The sequence below is a fragment of the Pleuronectes platessa genome, chromosome 20 (genome assembly GCF_947347685.1).
Source record: "Pleuronectes platessa chromosome 20, fPlePla1.1, whole genome shotgun sequence".
Classification (NCBI taxonomy): Eukaryota; Metazoa; Chordata; class Actinopteri; order Pleuronectiformes; family Pleuronectidae; genus Pleuronectes; species Pleuronectes platessa.
In genome coordinates this window covers 10229584-10247779 of record NC_070645.1, presented here as the reverse complement: position 1 = coordinate 10247779, position 18196 = coordinate 10229584, and the positions used below count along the sequence as shown (strand labels likewise).

Here is an 18196-nt window from a genome sequence, read left to right as displayed (position 1 = left end):
TTTCAGAGGCATGACAATTAAAGATTTGGGCATCTCTTATAGCCACAGTCATTGATCAATGTGCATATGTGTATGTGTGTGTCAGTGTTCGACTCACCTCTCGACCCTTGTGTGTGACAAGGGCAGCAAGTGGCTTGGCGTAGAAACGGCTGAAGCTGAATCCCAGGCAGCCGTACATGCTGTTAGCCGTCAGCTTCAGAGCCTTCTGACGGATGTCGTACTGTGGAACCGTTAACCAGAGTTAAGTTTGGTCAAATACAGTCGGCTTATATCTGGCTTGGCCAAAGTCAAGGATACTACGTAATGATTGTTTCACAGGGGTTAATTTAATTCATCCAAGAGAATGACGCTATCGAACATCATTCAACTAGTGTACAAAGCTTGTTCTATACCTCCCATATTTGTTCTGCTTTAGTAAGATAATCACAAATGCTCTGTCTAGAAAACAGAGAGAGGTACACAGTCATGTGTATGTTTGTGTTTGACTGTATGAATGATTGCATGTGTACCTGCAGGTAAAGGTCCGGGTTGAGGTCTTGCTGTTTCATCAGCTGTTTCACTTGTTTTCTGCGCTCAACCAGCTTCCTGATTTCCTTTGGCAGGATTCCCATTTCCAGGGTGGAATCTGGAACCTCGGGAATCTCCTCTGGCTCGTTCACCTATAGCCACGACAACAGGAATTAAAAACAGAGAAAGGAAAGTGATGCTGGGGACCTGGATCTTGAGCCACCCACGTCTTGCATGAATAAATCACGCGTAGTAAACATGTGAAAAAGCAACTGACAGACCTCGTTCTTCTTCTGAGTGTTCTGAGCTTCCCTCTGTACAGTGGTGAAGCAGATGTTGAACTCCTGGATGATTGAGGGATACAGGCTGTTGAAGTCGAGCAGCAGTACAAACTTATCATAGAAACCTAAAGAAAAGAGACGGAGAGCGATTACCCGAAAGAAGAAAACACATATACGTAAGAACAACACAAATTGCAACGATTTCCAACGTGTTCTTACCAACTTTAGGATCCAGCACTAGACCTCCAGCATAAGCTGCCTTCTTCTTCCGCTTGTTTTTCCCTGCATCCACGTCATCCTCTCCATCGAGCTGGGACACAGGGACAAAAAGGGGAAAAGGGCAAGTACCACTGGTCACATGATTGTACATTGAAAAAGAGAAATCTGTGCGTTTGTGCGTCTCTACCATCGCCAGCTGGGCCTTTTTGAAGGAGGGTTTGTCCGGGACAATGTAATTTTTCTCATGGAAGGCATGAAGCAGCAGGAACTCATTCCTCTCGGCGCGACCGCCCATCAAAGTACGAGACTGCAGAGAAGAATCAAGTGATTGGAAAAAGGAAAAGAAAAGACTTAAGCATAAGCCAGAAGTAAACTTCAGAGGTGATGCATCCTTTTTTCCTTCCAAAAATCTCTCCGTAAATCACAACAAACAGACACTAAGTTTTAGAAAAAGGCTTTCAAAGTCTAAAATCGTTTCTAATCATTCACAAGAGCAAATTCTTCTGCTTCTGACTGCACATAAAAAACAAAACAACAGCTGATGACTACAATTTTTAAATCTCTGCGATCGTCTATCCTTCTGTCTTTTGTCACGAACATCACAAATAATAACGTTGATGGTACAGACATTTTCACTTTGTGGGGCCAAGTATTTTCTCAAGCTCATCCCTCACTCATTTAAGGTAGAGGTACTTTACGTGTGTCTGCTTTTTGGATGTTAAAATCAAGACTGTGAAGTGCAATGTTACTTGTTATCTGACTGAGTTGCTATTAGTCTGGTGTGATGAACTCAGAAACATGAAACAGTGTTGCTGAACGTTACCAGGACATTGCCGGCGATGTTGGTGATCTGCAGGGCCAGCGGCAGCACGTTGAGCTCACACATGATCTGGAGGATCAGCTTGGCGTCCGTCCATGTCAACTCCAACAGGTAGAGCAGGTGAGGAGAGTCACTGACAAAACACAAAACTCACAGTTTAGGATGCACAAACAAAAATAATGTTTGGAAAAAGAAGAAATTCACATTAAACGTAGTCACCTGTAGAGGTTTTTGATCTCTTCCTGCGGGACGGTGACTCTCTCCGTCTTCAGCACCTGTGCAGTCAGCTCAGTCAGGTGATAGCTTTTACAGCGAATTAGCTCCTTGGCTGAGATCTCCACATCGCACACCAGTCGGCCACATGTTGCGCTCTTCTCTGCAAAGGAACCACGACCCTGCAAGAATAGAGGCCATAAAAACACATTAACACAAGCACATGGAACATAAGAAATGATTAGTGATGTGAAGAGCGGTAGAGAATTACAACAACAGCCTCCATTACTTGTGATTTTTGTTTTTCTTACACCTAATTTGGGCATATTGGCCCTCCGAAGGCGTCCAATCTTCGACCAGTGCGGAACCTTGCACACGGTGATCCTCTGCAGGAGCACTTCCAGGTCAAAACCAAAGATGTCGTGGCCCTACAGGAAAAAAAAGGTCACCACGCTGATGAAGCATTACACCCATTTCCTTTGCATCTTAGGTTCTTATATCCCGGTGTCTTCGACTCACCACCAGCACATCGGGGTCAATCTTGTGCATCTTGGCCAAGAAGAAGCCGAGCAGAGTTCGCTCTGTGGCAGCTATCTCCACCTTTCCATTCTAACAGAGGGAGGGAGACACTCAATGTTCAGCATCCACACAGACCACGGAGAGGAGCCTCAGTGCAGAAAACGTTCTCTACGTCAAGTCAAAAGAAACCTGTAAACATTGAAATCTAAAATACTGAAATAAGGCCACTCACCTTCTTCCTGATCGCCTCTTTGAAGTCGTACGGGAAGATGCAGTCTGCTGGTTTACTGACAACTGAAAAAACAAGAATAATGATTCCTACACGTTCATCATTTTTAAACTCCCTTGTCGACTGAGCTTTTGATTTGTATTCAAAATGTTCAACTGTAGGACATACTGGCTGCAGAATAAAATGTAAATCTGATGTTTATACATATTTATGTGAATGAAAATGATTAAATTCCCATACATTTCCATTTCATACACAATTCGGTGCAATTCTATTAAAAAAAAAACAGCAAATTTGAATAGCTCACCACAGAAGTTGGTCTGGTAGGGAGGTCGAGGTGCAGCTTTATCCATATGGAACTCATAGTGAACGAGTGCAGCCAGAGACACAATCTGCAGGAGAACAATCACATCATCACCTCCTTGCTCACTCTATATTTCAATCTGTTTACAGCAACAGCAATAAATAACATGATATACTATAATAATTAATCCATCATACAGTTCCTGCTAAAAGTGGAAACTGAAAATGCTCTGACCTCATTGTGGTGCGTCTTGGTGTTCTGAATTGTCTTGAGGCTGATGGACATGACAGTGATGGGAGGAGGAGTCAGGTCTTTAACCACAGTGACCAGGTCACTTCTCAGGGCCAGAGCTTCCACCTTACACCAGCTCACCGGCTGGCTCATCAGCTCTAACACACATACACACAGAGGAGACCTTACATTGGCAATTTTCATAGGAGATTCCAAATTTATTGTAAAATCCTTTTTAAACAAGTAATGTTGAACTAAAAGCAGGTTATAATCAATCTTTGAAACATGGGCCACATATCTAGATATCCTTCTTACGTGGAGTCTTGATGTCGAGCCAGCAAGGCCCTCTGATCTTCCTGCTGAGGAGGAAGTGCTCTAGACTGGAGGTGTTGGTACCGAAAATGTGGGAAAAGGTTGCCCCCTTCAGGTCAGTAGGCAGAGCAGGAAACTCAGCCTACAAAAAAACAAATTCCCCACACAGTTAAATGTGTTACAAGGAGAAAACCATGGCCAATCTGGGGAAGGTGGATACGTGTCCATGTGTCTACTCACAGAATATCGGACTTCCAGGTATTCAGACTGACTGGGCACATCAGGAATTTCAAAGGAGTAGTTCCTGTCCACTTTCTGCAGAGAGACAAACACAGAAACCACAAACAAGTCAGACAAGCCACCCACCAGAAAAATACTATTATGCTAAAACTAAGGTTGGAACCAACCTTGGACTTGAACTTCATAATCCTGAACTTCTCAGAGAGCTCGTTTAACTCCTGGTAAACGTCCATCATTGCGACAGGAGTATCTGACACCTCCCCAGTCTTAGGATTTACTTTCTGTTGATTAAAGTTAGAAGAAAACACACAAGTTATTAAAAAAGTGTTAAAGTGATCACACAAACATTTCACAAGTAGAAACCCATCTGTACTTTCCATGGAAAATGATTTATAATTATTTTAGATTTCAAAACTATAAAACTTGATTGTGTAATTAAAATTCTGTAATTAAACTAAAAGGCAACTGACTGAGAATATGAACAAGTGGTCTTACTCATTACAGTAATAAGAGATAACATAAGTAGATGAAGTGTACATACACACAGTAATATTATTATTAAAAGGTTTTGAATCCCTATAACCTCTGTTCTGAGTTTTCTAACAATCCACTAAGTATTAGCAGCAGAACCTGGTTGTTCTGTTCCTGAAAACCTAACTCTTGTTAAGATTTGTTCCATTCGCACTTCCCCCGGTCTGAAAACAGCAACTCTAACCGTCCTATGAGAGTGAGATTAGCGGTCATGTGACAGAAAAGGAGACCTACGTATTCCCGAGGCAGCAGGTACATGGTCCGCTCGATGTTCTTGACGGAAACACAGCAGCTGACGTGAGACTTTGCAGATTCGATCCACACTTTTCCGAACAGGTACACCACACCTAACGAAATGAAAATATCAGCAGGTGCCTCACAACGATAGTGTTCTCTCTATACATGTTTCCTTCAAGTGTAAGTTTGACTCACCTGGCTTACTGTACGGCTCTTCGAATGCATCCAACCAATAGAAACGGAATACCTGCTCCCCGTCTGCCCCTTCCACTAGGGGGAGTTTGCTGGAGTCGACCAGTACCTCTGCTTGAGCCTCAGTGACTCCGCCCTCCTCCTCTTGTCCCCAGGAGCCTCCGATCCTGCTCGACCTGGAAATGGACAGAGGAACCAAGATGTTAAAGCTCAAGCTCATTTGTGAATCCTTCCCATGTTAGCAACAGCACATAATTCACTTAGTGCCTTTATTATATATGAAGGATTCTGTGTGTCTTCTGTGTGGAAAACTGAAAAAGCTGAGGCAAAAAATTATCATCTAGGTCTTGAACAGAAATATCAAAGGCAGATACAAACTTACAAGAGGACGGGATCCGGACACTCTTCTTTGGGCTCCAATTTCACTGCAGCCACCGCTCCGACTTTAGATCCAAGTTCAGCATCCTCAGTAACTGCAGGCTTCTGCTCCTCCAGTCCAACCTCCATCGGCTCATCGAAGTCCACACCATCAAACGCCAGAGAGTCATCTACTAAGAGACAGGTTGCCATAGAAGATAAGAGTGAGCTCTTTTTCTATAAGGAGACAAACAGAGTAAAAGTTTGTACGTTTGCACAACTGTGTCTCTGTCTTCCTCACCTTCCTCTTCATCCAGCTCCTTCACTTTCACCCGCTGCCTCTCTGAAGGAAGAGCAGGTTTGGAGGGAGGAGGACAAGCTGATGTCCTTGGGCTCGGGTGAGAAGGCGGCGGGCGGATCACTTTGGACTTTAGCCCTGTAGCCGAGGGTGACTCCTGGTGACAAAACATTATGTGTTTAAAATATTTTCAAAACTATGACAGAAAATGTTGACAGATTGAAGAATACCTTTGGGATTTGAGATTTGATGGAAAACGGATTCAAGGGTGATCCAAGAGACTTCTTTTTCTTCAGAGCCATCACAGGCGGAGGCGCCAAAGGATTTGGTTTCTAGGGAGACAGATTAAAAACTGATTAAAAAAGAAAACTGACAACATATCAGATTATATATGTACAAAAAAGAGGAGTAAAGGTCGCCTATAAAAAAAAAGTCACCATAACTACGTGAGAAATGAGGAAAAAACATATTAACCGACATGTTAAATCCTGTATATGACTTCTTCACCTCAAAATGTTGAGATTTTCTGTGTTTTACTGAGACCTGACAGAGGGGCATGGAAGACTCCCCCTAATGGAATTATGCCCAATTAAGTTTTAGATCTTTTTCAGTTTAGATATATTTATATTACTTTTTATCTATTGTGTATTTCTACTTTCTGGTGTCCATTGTCATTTATACACCATGGCCTGCTCGCGAATCATTAGTCTTAAAATCTATATTTTTAGCAACCACTTGACAAATTATGGGAGACATCAAACTCAATGCTGCTGGCATAGTATCTCTATAAAGGAAGCAAAAATAATTAGATGGGGATGGTGTGTTACTTACCTCAGAGTGCAGGTCCTGTAGGATGTCTCCTAATAAGTCGTCTTTGGAAAGGTCAACGTCTTTCTGCAGCAGACAAAATTACAATCCTGATCAATGCATGAACAATTAAAGGAGCAAGACTTGGTGTCAGGGACTTCTCTTGTTCCATTTTTGTATTTTCACTTCCACCGAAATGTAAAAAAATGTATTAAATTAAATATGATCACAATATCCCTCTCTGTTCCTGAGTTATGGTTAAATAATGGCCGGAAAAAAAGAACATTACAAAGTTACTGTTAAGTGAACCTTTGACTCTGTTGACATTGATTCTGAAAAATATGTCATAATTTACACATTAGTTAACTTTTGAGAGGCCAGAGTGACCTTTAACAAACAAAATCTATTGTGTTCATCTTCAAATCTAAATGATTGTTTGTGATAAATTTGAAGAAATTATCTAGAGTAGTTCCTGAGAAAGGGATGGTTAAAAAAATCAACATGCAGACTTTAGGGAAAGTTGTAATAGAATCAGTTACTAAAGTCACTCAATGACACAAACAGAAACACACCTCAGCCGGCCGCTTGACATTACTGTTCATGAAGAGGCTCTTAATGGTGTTGGGCTTAGAGACGGCAGCTTTCTTAGCATTTTTCTTCGAGTCTGCTCCTTTAGCACCTGCTTTTCCTGCAACCACAAAAAATGGATTTACACACTGAAACTGTCCATGGTCCAACTCCCATTCTCAAAGAAATACATAAAACTATTTTCTGATGAAGTCTTAGTTCACCTTTTTTGTTTTCCACTACGTCATCATCCAAATCGTCATCGAAGATTTCTCGACCGTCCTCCACATATCCTGTCCCATCTAGGTGAAGAGGAGTGTTATAAGACCTCTTCATCACACATATATCGCTGCAGTGGATAAAGAGACTGACACTCACCATCGTCAATAATCCAGTCATCCTCTTGTCGGTCTCGTACCATCTTTGAGTACTGATCCTCGTCCACCTCCTCGTAAACACTGGTGAGCTCCTCCACCTGGAAAACATGATCATTGGTTTCACATCTATTAAACGAGCAAAACTGAGTAAATATCAAATCCTGGGGGACTTTTCTCTGTTGAAAGGTTTAAAAACAAGATTCTGAATATTAAATTACTTGTTCATCCTATGGAATGTGCTGAACAGGGCTGTGCGACATATATGTTTGTTTACCTCCTTGTGTGTGAGGTGAATTGATGATGCGTTGCTCACTAATGCTCCAAAGCTATCATCCTCTGTAGCACCAGTGTTATGTGGATAACAGGTTGATGCACAGCCCTGCTAAACACGGCAAGGTTTGTCGATTTCTAGCTGACTGTGTAACCAACAGTCCAAAACCTTGTATGTCTCATAAACTATGACGGGATCCAAACTTGTGAAAGAGCTCCCGCACAAAGTCCAACTTGCAATCACAGATTTGTCATGTTACGTTCGGTACTAAACCTTCATCTGGTTCCAAACCGTTGCGTAATAAATCTCTGATTGCAAGTAAGAGAATATGCTGGAGTTCTTTCACAAGTTTTGATCTACTGGTCCCTCTCCGATGCAGCTGTTCCACGAAATGGAGGTGTGAAGCATTTATAATAAACTAAGAAGCAAACGAGCCAAGATGTTGGAATTTTTTCCCTCAAAATTGGCGATCATTCTTTTGTTAATTGACACAACCGCACTTTCCCTTCTGATAAAGACACGGACAAGGTTAACATGTGGAAATGACATTTTGGAGATGACCAGCTGATTGGTTGACACAAGTCAGTGAAGATGTGTTCATGGATCCTAACAAGTCAAGGGGGATGCAGCTCTGAGGTTTCACCACCTGCTAACTTCACTCAACACCCAGTAACACACACGCTGTTTGCCACACAGGGTCACTTACTTCATATTTGACCTTCTCCCCCTTCTTGGCCTTCTTCAGCTGCTCCAGCGCAGACTTCCTGCCCACCTTCTCCTTCTTCTCCCGCCGGGAGCGAGACTTGGCCAGACCGCAGGAGTCCCCTCCATCCTCTGAGGACAGGATCACGTCACCATGACGACACGGCAGGTGTCCAACATGACAGTTTGATTTAGCCTCACGAACACTGACTGCACTGCGGGACCTGGTTTCTCTTTTAACTCTACCTGAACAATAAACACATCTGAAAGGATAGCTAGTGATATTAAAACAATTGCTGCTTGATCAATTAAAGGTAAATTGATGAGGAATAGGTCAAAACAGTAGATGTTAGCAGACCTAGCTTACATTGTGTTTACGGCTAAACCTCTATTGCTAGCTGTTAGCATGTTTGCAACGTTATAGACACAAGCCCTGCTAATGGTCAAAGCCTGGTCCCTCTGCTGGTGTGACGGGGAAAGCTAGCAAGTGTGTTAGCTAACGTGTCCGCTCCCCTCCGAGCCAGTCCGCCAGAGTTAGCCCACAAACGAAGCGCCACGGTCACTCACCGGCTTCCTGAGCCTCCGTGTCTTTGTCGGGGTTGGACACCGGAGCCATGGGTGTAAGTTCTGGTTGTCTGACAGCAGCTGGTGAGCACCGGAGAGTCGGTCGGTAGGAAAGCGGTCAGTCAACACAACAACAGGTCGATCACCCGCCAAATTGCCTTCCCGGGGAAAGTCATATGCAGGAAATGACATCACGCCGCTGCCAGCCAATGGGATTAAATAATGTCTGGTCCATCGGGGGCAGTGTTGTACAGTGAAAGAGTCTTGTTTATATCACTCCATCAAAAAACGTGTTTACTAGAGAGAACTGTGTGTTACAATATAATCATACCATATAAAACATTATATAATGTACAGTACATTCTACATACAGACTATAACTTAAATGTGGTTGATACATAATCATATACAATATTCACAATAGCAGTATATGTGTGCATCATGGTTAATACATCTCAGCGACAATCCTCAAATTAGATTTTTCAAACTAGGGCCAGGCCACGTGGTTCTCCATCTTTTCAGTGTCTGTGCCTGTGTAGCCCCATAAAGTTCGTTTCCATGGCGAAGGGGCGGGACTATGGAGGGCACAATGGCGTCCTGTCCCAGATTGGGGCCGCACAGTAACTACAGTGAACAATGAAATCACAAAGGCTGGTTTGTCCTTCGTCCCCACAGCATATTTTAGCCTCTTGATGCCATTACATCACATTAATAATCCATATCTAACCCTAATAGCCTCATAACATATAGTGGGGTAATGGTCATATCACCATTATGATCCTATTTGTGGCTTTAGAAGCAAATCGTTATTAGAGCATGTTATGCAGCCTAAGAACTATTTTGGTGTGTTCTCTCAAATGCATTATTGTTCTTATAGTTTTTTTTTTTTTTTTTACTGTGCAGAAGACGTGATCCTTTTTCAGGACGAGGCTAGAAAGTGCAAGTTGCATGACTTATGTCCTCCACTGGGTGCAGCCCAGTAGACAGAGGGTCTGCTGTGTCCACAGTGGTCGCAGCTGACCAGTTGCTGGTGAGCAGCTGACCTGACCGGACTGGGACAGACGGACCGCAGCCGCTTCGCTGCACTTTGGAATTGAACCCCAGACGGGCTCCAGCCACGGACTCTCACGCGAATACCAGACGGAAAAAGTGAAGGGGAGAACACAGTTCAGCACTGGTGGTTTCTACACTGTCTGGTGTTGGGACAGGATGGTGAAGCAGCGACGCGTCAGAGCGCATTCCGGCTGCGCAGCTGTTGCGCCTCTTTGTAGCAGAAGGGGACCACTGAAGGTAAACACGCATCCTCCGCAGGAAAACGAGTGGAAACCCTATTTCATTGTGTGTTTTAATGATGCTACAGTAGTCAGTTTGCCAAGAAACATTTGAAAACATTTGTTTGAGTAGCTGAGAAGCATTGGAAACATCGAATTCTAATTTCTGTGCCAATTTGCACATATAGTACGAGGATGGATCTGTATATTAAACTGTGAGTGAACTCAAACAACTTTAACTCGATGCAACAACTTATAAACATGTTTCCTAGACCTTCAATCTTTCATGTGTAAGTTGAAAACCACCTTGAAACTGGGTTTTGAAAGATGCAATATGAAGTTTATTATTATTCATTATTAATGTAAGTGAGTTTACAACTGAGGGTACAGGTTAAGATATCCACGGCCTTAATATGTATATATATCCTCTGCAAAATACATCCTGTCAGAATACATCCTGTCAGAAATCAATACTAATCAACAAAAATCACTAGTTCACTCTTAGTACATGTTACATCTACAACAATCGGACCATGTCCCTGGTCAGTGGACACTGGGTGATGCTGGGGAGCGGCCTCTCACTGCTGGTGCCATGGACCACTCCCCCAATCCCCGCCGCTGCCTGAGCTGCTGGCACGCCGGAGCTCTTCTCTGATTGGTCCTCTCCCGCAGTTCTCTCCTCTTTTCCGTCGCCATGGAGAGAGCTCATCAGCCTGCGAGCGAGCAGAGATCGTCTATCGACACAGCGACTCACTGCGCCGTGTAATCTGACCCGTGCGTAACAAGCAGCACATCCCAGTGCTTTGTTTTCTCTCAGGTGGTTAGTGATGCTGATGTGGGGATTTTCTGACAGATCTGACTGATCACTCCAGATCAACTTAAGGGCCTTATTGCACTTCCACAACATGAAACAAGTACACAAACCCCCAAAATCAAATCACACTGGCACTGGTATGACAATTTGTTGTGCTAAAAGAAAAAGCAGTCAGAGTGAGACCTCTTTGTGGCCTCCACCTCTCTGCAGCAGGGGCATCAGAGAGAAGGAGGAGGAGGTGAAGAAGGGAGGAGGTGGGACAGTCAGAGAGTCAGAGCATAGAGTGGGCGGGGGAAACGGATGAAGGAGAAAGAGGCAGAGAGAGTAGAGAGGAGAGAGGCCGCATCGTTGCACTGATGCTGAGTCACATCGCTGAGGGACCCCCGAGTCTTTGGAAATAATGGAGGAGCTCGAGCACAGCTGCCCGCATCCTCGGACGGTAGGGTCGTCTGTGTGAAGTGTGTGTTTCCCTGTGTATGGCCGTCTTGTGGTGTGTACAGAGTGTGAGAGAGGCAGACAAAGAGCAGCTCCTCATCCCACCACCCCCCCCCCCCCCCCACCCCCCCTGTTATGAAACAGATCTCCAACAGCAAGTGGCCGAGGGAGATGCTCAGACTGCTGAGTGGACATTGTGTGCGTGTGTTAGGGCATGGACGTCCTGCTGAACGGACAGAAATCCTGTCTTCTCCGTCCTCCTCTGTTGTTCGGCCCTCGCGCTTGTCTCCATCTTCTGTCCTCCCTCCATCCTCTCTGTGCCCGTGCAGTCTCATCTTTGCTGCTGTCTGCCTCTCTCATGCATTTTAGGGGGGGGGGGGGGGGGGCTTTAATCTTTCTCATGCCAGATGTTCTTTGCTCGTCCAAGAGTCGGTTTTACAGAGCGGCCTCTAACCAGCCCTCCTAACAGGCCCGTGTGCCGCTGGTTGTTAGTGTTTAAGCTGCACCATCTGCTCTGTGCTAAATGTTTGTAAGCTCCCCCCCCCCCCCCCGGGTTTTTCACCCACCGTGCCCGAGGAATCATGGAGGTGACGAGGACGCTCCCTCAGCATATGGCTGTTGTGGTTGCAGATCTAAGGGCTCCAACTCTTGTGCAAACGGACGGAGCAGTGTAGAGAAGATGAAGACATGCTAGCAAAATGTCTTGGCAATTTAAAAGGTCAGGGAAAGAGACATCACAAGGGGAGTCGTACATATGTGGCAAATGTTAAAAATCAATGCCTCCCGTCTGTTCCTCTTGCTGCTCTGCCTCTTCTTCTGCCTTATTGTATATGTGCTGCTTCTTTTGACTGACATTTACATGCATATCCATTAAAATCAACTTGTCTCCAGACCTCTTCATTCCAGCGATTCATATAATAAAGTGAAAAGAAAACAATTAGTATTATACACAACCATCTCGTTCTACAAATAAGTTTGAATGATGTGGTTGTTTCATTCTTCTGGCGCTTTACGGTTATTCCTTGTGTTTAGTTGACATTGGCTTTGACACAGGCCTTACTGCCATATGTGTAATAGTTACAATACTTAGTACACAAATCTACCAACATTTTGTTTGCCATTAAATATATGTTCTATGTCTTCCAACCTTATTAAAAGATGATGAAAATGACACAATATGGACACTATCAAGCTTTGTTTTTATACCAAATGGAGATACAGCAGAGAGGTCACCTCTGCTGAGGCCCAACAGTCCCCTCAAATTCAATCAAGCTGCACCAGATTGCTCACACTCATAGAGATCAGTCCCCCTAAATATGCCTGATGTTTTTCATCTAGATCCCTTAATTATCATCTGGGGGAAATATATCAATGGACAGGGTGAACACAAGACCACCCAGTGCTGTATGTTATCCTATAGCGCAGGTTTCTTTCACCATTAAAAGGTTTTAGGACAAATAAATATCCTGGAAAAAACTCAGAATAATGCCCAAACATCATTTTCGTGACTTTCTCCTGACAAAATAGTCGGGAAAAATGTTGCAGTTGTGTGTAACGCCTGAATTCATGGGCACAGACTACTTCCAGGAGCTGTTGCTGTTGGACTTTATCATGTCATTTTTCTCAAAACAGTGATAAATCACCTCTGTTCCAAAGGTGTGGTTCCAACAACCTCTGCAAATAAAAATCTAAACCCTCCCTGTATAGCTTAACGCTACCTGAGCTTATGTAAAGTAAGAAATGTGTGTCTGCCCTTCAGCGTTTAGAGCTGACCACTGATTTGATTATTTACCAAAGAACAACACCTTCCTGCGTTTCTGTCTCCATTTCCTCGGCCGGTTTCAGACCGTGCTCATGAGACTGTCTCCGGTTTTGTTGTTGCTCCGAGACGATATTTCTGACGTAATTTGCTCCCGAGACTGGATCTCTTTCCCTTTTTTCATCCTCCTCTTACACCCCCACGTCTTTCTGCTCCGTACCGACTCCTAACTGTGTTTTATTGGTGTGAATGAGATTCATCTTAGTATTCCCTGCAGTCAACAGATGGCACACGGAAACACATTTCCTGTCAGGCTCACACTGCAGCACTTTAACCTTGAGCTGGTGCTAACAGTGTCGTCCTTCTTATCTCAAATGTCCTTTCTGGCTCTGTCATGTCTTTTTCTTTGTGTCCCGCCATCTGTCATCATTCCTCCATCTGCCTCGTCCAAGATTTAATTATCTAAAAATTATAATTGTTTACCCTCTGATCAATTCACCGCGAGGTCACCTACATTCTGGCCACATGATTCGTTTTCTTCTCTTTGTATTGGAGTTATGCCTGTGAGGGCTTTGACAACAGATCTATAACTCTGTCCTTACTGTCTTTCACACAATACACACACACACACATACATACACACACACACACCCACAGTCCATGATCAATAACACTGAGTGCAGCTCTGAATTCATTCGGCCCAACATGGAGCCGGCGTCATCTGTGGTCAGTAACTTAATGGAGGTTACTGTATCTGAAATGAGGCTGGAAGCAGAAGCCTGCCGCTCACTGGGATGGGCAGCCATGTTTGTTTTGAACAAATAATGAAAAAAATTGTATTAATGTATGTGTAATTTAATGCAATAAAAATATTTGTAATTTAGTTGTTGTAAAAGCCTTTGGGAAAACCACATCACCGTCATTTTCAGGAATTTGGTCTGTACTTGTATCTATCTAAATCTCAGGGTTTGTCTGTTCTCCTTTGTCCCAGACGCTGACCGAGCCGGCCATCTTTGCCAGGGAAGCCAGTTGTGACTGCCGCGCCCCTCATGAGAAACTCACCATTACTCAGGCCCGCCGAGGGACCCCAGGTTGACCTCTTCTCTTTCATGCTCATATTCAATACAATACTCACGTGCATTCTTCCTTCCTGGAAATACATTTGTCTCAAAAACCACTGCTGCTATACTGCATCTGCAGAGTTATACAGCTCCTCCCTCTATTGTTTCTACTTTCTTTATCAAAGAAGGAATATTAATACTTGCAAATTGTATAAATCTAGCTAATTATAAGTTCATGATAAAACCTATGCAGAAACTGAGAGAACATGTAAACTCCACACAGAAAGATCTGCGTGCTGTGAATAATAATATCAGTTATAAATAAAAAAGCACTAATGGTATATTGTTTTCACAAACCCAATAATTACCTGTAATCTCCTGGATAGAGAGTTGATACATTACAATTAATATCAATAACCTGGTACAGAATGTTGTCAATACACAATAAGATGTGCCAAAAGTTGGATGAGCATTTTTTAGACGCAATATTTTGCATATGTCAAAGAAATCTGTATGAAAGGAATAAGTTTTGCTGTCTTGTGTTTTCAGTGGACCGACCGGTCAGAGTCTACGCAGACGGCATCTTCGACCTGTTCCACTCTGGACATGCTCGTGCTCTCATGCAGGCCAAGAACCTCTTCCCCAACACCTACCTTATAGTCGGAGGTAAGACACACACAATGAAGAACAAATGCAAACACGCACATAATGAAATGCCAAAGTAAAAAATAACCCATTTGTCTAACTTGTGTGATTTTGATGTGTTTTGTGGGGTTTCCTTTCTCGTGCGTTTGGAACAGTGTGCAGTGATGAGCTGACCCACAAGTACAAGGGCTTCACCGTCATGACAGAGCACGAACGATATGAAGCCCTGAGACACTGCCGCTACGTGGACGAGGTTTTGAGAGACGCACCCTGGACTCTCACCCCCGAGTTCCTGGAGAAACACAAGGTACCACCAAATCCTTTATCGTGTATGCTCACTGACATGTTTGAGACCGACTGTGTGTTCACCCGGGTTTCAATTGAACCTCATGTCAGTTTTTTCTGCCACATTCTACGTCTCCTGTGATTGTTTCCCAGATCGACTTTGTGGCTCATGATGATATCCCATACTCCTCAGCAGGAAGCGAGGATGTTTATAAACACATCAAGGAGGCAGGTCAGTGCTCCCGAAAGTTGAGGCTGTGACAACTCTGCAGATTTCTCCTTTCAGTTTTCAAACTGTGTGTGTCTGTGTGTGTCTGTGTGTAAACCAGGGATGTTCGTGCCGACACAGAGGACAGAGGGAATCTCAACGTCCGACATAATCACCAGGATTGTCCGAGACTACGACGTCTACGCCCGACGAAACCTCCAACGTGGCTACACGGCCAAGGAGCTCAACGTCAGCTACATCAACGTACGGTTACTGGTCAATCCTACACACAACCATTATGTTGTAATGCTGAACATCACAATGAAACATTCAGTTAAATGAATCATATTACTGTATTTCTATAGCAGAATGTACTTTTTTTTAATTGATTTTTGAGGAAAAAATGTCTGTCTAACTTTAATAATTGTCTTTGACCCTGACAACCAATCATTTCAATGAATTTTCTAGGAGCTGTAGACAAACATCAGCTTGTTTATTATACAATTAAAAATATATCTTTAGTTTATATCATATCATTTTAGAATAGAGCACTATCTAGTGTTATATTCTAATTTATGTGATTAAAATAAATAAATAAGAGAAATCATATCAAGATTATGAGTTTTTCCAGATCATGTTGGCATGAAGTCAAAGGAAACATGTTTCTTTTCCATAACATTACATGAAATATGTAGAGAAACACCAGCCAGTCCCCAACAGGTTTAACTGAGTCAGGATGCAGTGAATACATGTCTTCAAGAGATTCAACTTTATGTGTTTCCTCCCCATTTGATCCGCTCAGGAGAAAAAGTACCGGCTGCAGAACCAGGTGGATCGCATGAAGGAGAAGGTTCGCACCGTCGAGGAGAAGAGCAAACACTTTGTGTACCGTGTGGAGGAGAAGAGCAACGACCTCATCCAGAAGTGGGAGGAGAAGTCCAGGGAATTCATCGGTAACTTCTTAGAACTTTTTGGACCAGATGGAACTTGGGTAAATAACTCTACCAAGGCCACGCTCATCATAATCATCATCATCATCCTCATCACCATATAGACTGTTATCACTGTGAATATATTGACTCAATCCCTGCCCTCACCCCGAGTAGTAACAGTACTTTTTCCCTCGCTAGAAACAGGTGTTCCAGGAACGCAGTGGCCGAATGCTGTCCTACGCTCTGTCCCCCAGGGAGTCGCCCTGCAGCAGCCCCACCCGCGAACTCTCCCCCCTCCGCTCCCCCTCGCCCCCGCCCCCCCCCCTTGCGCTGGCACAGTGCGCGGCCCTCGCCCCCGACCTCCCCGAAAGGAGCGTCGGCGTCCGTGAGCAGCATGAGTGAAGGTGATGAAGATGAGAAGTAGATGGACTGCTGAACACACTCCCATGCACAGGCGACACTTCACTCCTGAGAACTGCTCACACACACACACACACACACACACACAACACAGACACACACACACACACAGTAACCCACTAACACAAACACGTCTATACTCTACACTGGAAACACTGGCTGCACAGGGTGGTCATGGGAGATGTGGTTCTGAACTGCAGAGCTAAGAAGCCATCACTATCTCTGTTGTCTGGGCAACCATGGAGACAGAAGGAAGACGAAGGAGGAAGGATCAGAGGATATATGTACACGCATATCAAGGCCCAGAATCCTTTGCAGCATCTTTTGAAGAGGATTTGCTTCGGATTGGCCGGCACTGATGGAGACAAACAATGGCCTGCTCATAATATCCCTTCACTGCTTTTGTCATGTTCTGTTTAGTTTAGTGTTTGCTTAGGAGGATGCAGAGAAAGACGTCTTGTGTAACTGCTGTGATCACCGGATGTGAAAAGGCACAAAGTTACACAATCTCTGTGTCTGACATACGGGCCAACAGGTCTCGTGAAGTGACGGGAGCTGGATTCATTCATCACTGTGTAACTTTGTGTTCGTAGAACTCGGGGTTTAGGGATTATTGAAAATATTGACGCAGCCGCTACAATAGCAGAGAGGTGGAGAACCTGTTGACACACAGACACATAGTTAGTGCTTGTTTGCAGCATTTCACGCGGTGGCCGAGACGTCTCACACAAGCACATTAAGGGGAAAAGCCACAACACAAATATGAAAGCCACACAAAGGAAGTGAGCGACAACAGATGTTGACAATGAAACAAGCGGAGTTACTTCACGCGGTCAAGTCGTCGCTTAAAATGAGATCTTAGGAGTTAAGGTTCAGGTGTTGGACTTTTTGTCGCAGTTGTGTTTACTGCTCATGTGATTGTGTGATATACGTCTCGGCCACCGTGACTTTATCATAAATGCCGGGTAAAGGAACTCGTGGATTTTATGTAATGCAACGAAAGTGATTCACAATATTAAAATCCCTTGATTTATTTATTCCCACGCAGCAATATGGATCAGTGACCTGCACCTAATCTGTGAAATGCCTGTTAGTTAGTCCCACTGGGTTTGTGATCAGGCAGAAGAAACGGTAGCTTCTTGAATGTAAACAGTCATTGAGACCACACACCGAAAGAGTAAATAGAATCTCATCTGCACCCACACGCTTCCCTCAGCACCACAGCCACTCACACTCATCCTGAATTGCAGTGACTTCATAGAGACATACTCGTTCTCCATGGTATTTTTTGGACAATTTTCCATCTTCTAGCCGTTCAATGTTTAGCAGGCATTTCGTCGCTCTTTGGAATATGATGTCAGCTGTGAAATAAAAACTGGCAAACCTGGAGAAGCAGCCTTTTCTCCGGAACTCTGACAATACTTGAAATATTCAATATTTGAAGCCCTCCAGGTGAACGGAAGCTGGAGCCTCGCCCCGAGTGTTTTTCTTTTGCTGTATGAACGACCCCCTATACTCTGGTCTGTATCAGAGCAGACTTCTCCTCCTCCTTAACAATACAATACAATACAATACCCTCATGCAATGT

At 43.9% G+C, this 18196-nt stretch overlaps 2 protein-coding genes across 2 annotated transcripts in view; one reads left to right on the top strand and one right to left on the bottom strand.

Moving 5' to 3' along the window:
• Nucleotides 1-8946, bottom strand: part of pola1 (polymerase (DNA directed), alpha 1) — a 46709-nt gene extending 37763 nt beyond the window's left edge. The window contains exons 1-26 of the mRNA XM_053412985.1: nt 8782-8946; nt 8219-8346; nt 7243-7339; nt 7089-7166; nt 6870-6985; nt 6322-6384; nt 5721-5822; nt 5494-5647; nt 5218-5386; nt 4839-5011; nt 4641-4753; nt 4043-4156; nt 3876-3950; nt 3639-3777; nt 3327-3481; nt 3096-3180; nt 2792-2853; nt 2560-2649; nt 2352-2468; nt 2047-2222; nt 1831-1960; nt 1195-1314; nt 1008-1098; nt 789-913; nt 510-659; nt 98-220 (exon numbers count right to left, since the gene is read on the bottom strand). Coding sequence (XP_053268960.1) covers nt 98-220; nt 510-659; nt 789-913; nt 1008-1098; nt 1195-1314; nt 1831-1960; nt 2047-2222; nt 2352-2468; nt 2560-2649; nt 2792-2853; nt 3096-3180; nt 3327-3481; nt 3639-3777; nt 3876-3950; nt 4043-4156; nt 4641-4753; nt 4839-5011; nt 5218-5386; nt 5494-5647; nt 5721-5822; nt 6322-6384; nt 6870-6985; nt 7089-7166; nt 7243-7339; nt 8219-8346; nt 8782-8830 — 2994 coding nt within the window. The 5' untranslated portion in view covers nt 8831-8946. The remainder of the gene's footprint in view (nt 1-97; nt 221-509; nt 660-788; nt 914-1007; nt 1099-1194; nt 1315-1830; nt 1961-2046; nt 2223-2351; nt 2469-2559; nt 2650-2791; nt 2854-3095; nt 3181-3326; nt 3482-3638; nt 3778-3875; nt 3951-4042; nt 4157-4640; nt 4754-4838; nt 5012-5217; nt 5387-5493; nt 5648-5720; nt 5823-6321; nt 6385-6869; nt 6986-7088; nt 7167-7242; nt 7340-8218; nt 8347-8781) is intronic.
• A 2317-nt stretch (nt 8947-11263) lies between these two features.
• On the top strand, nt 11264-16612 carry LOC128425603 (choline-phosphate cytidylyltransferase B-like). Its single transcript, XM_053412296.1, is given in 9 exon segments — nt 11264-11302; nt 14049-14148; nt 14668-14784; nt 14919-15070; nt 15202-15280; nt 15378-15520; nt 16059-16247; nt 16387-16506; nt 16508-16612. Coding segments are annotated over 9 exon segments (1044 nt in total).
• The last annotated feature ends 1584 nt before the right edge of the window (nt 16613-18196 follow it).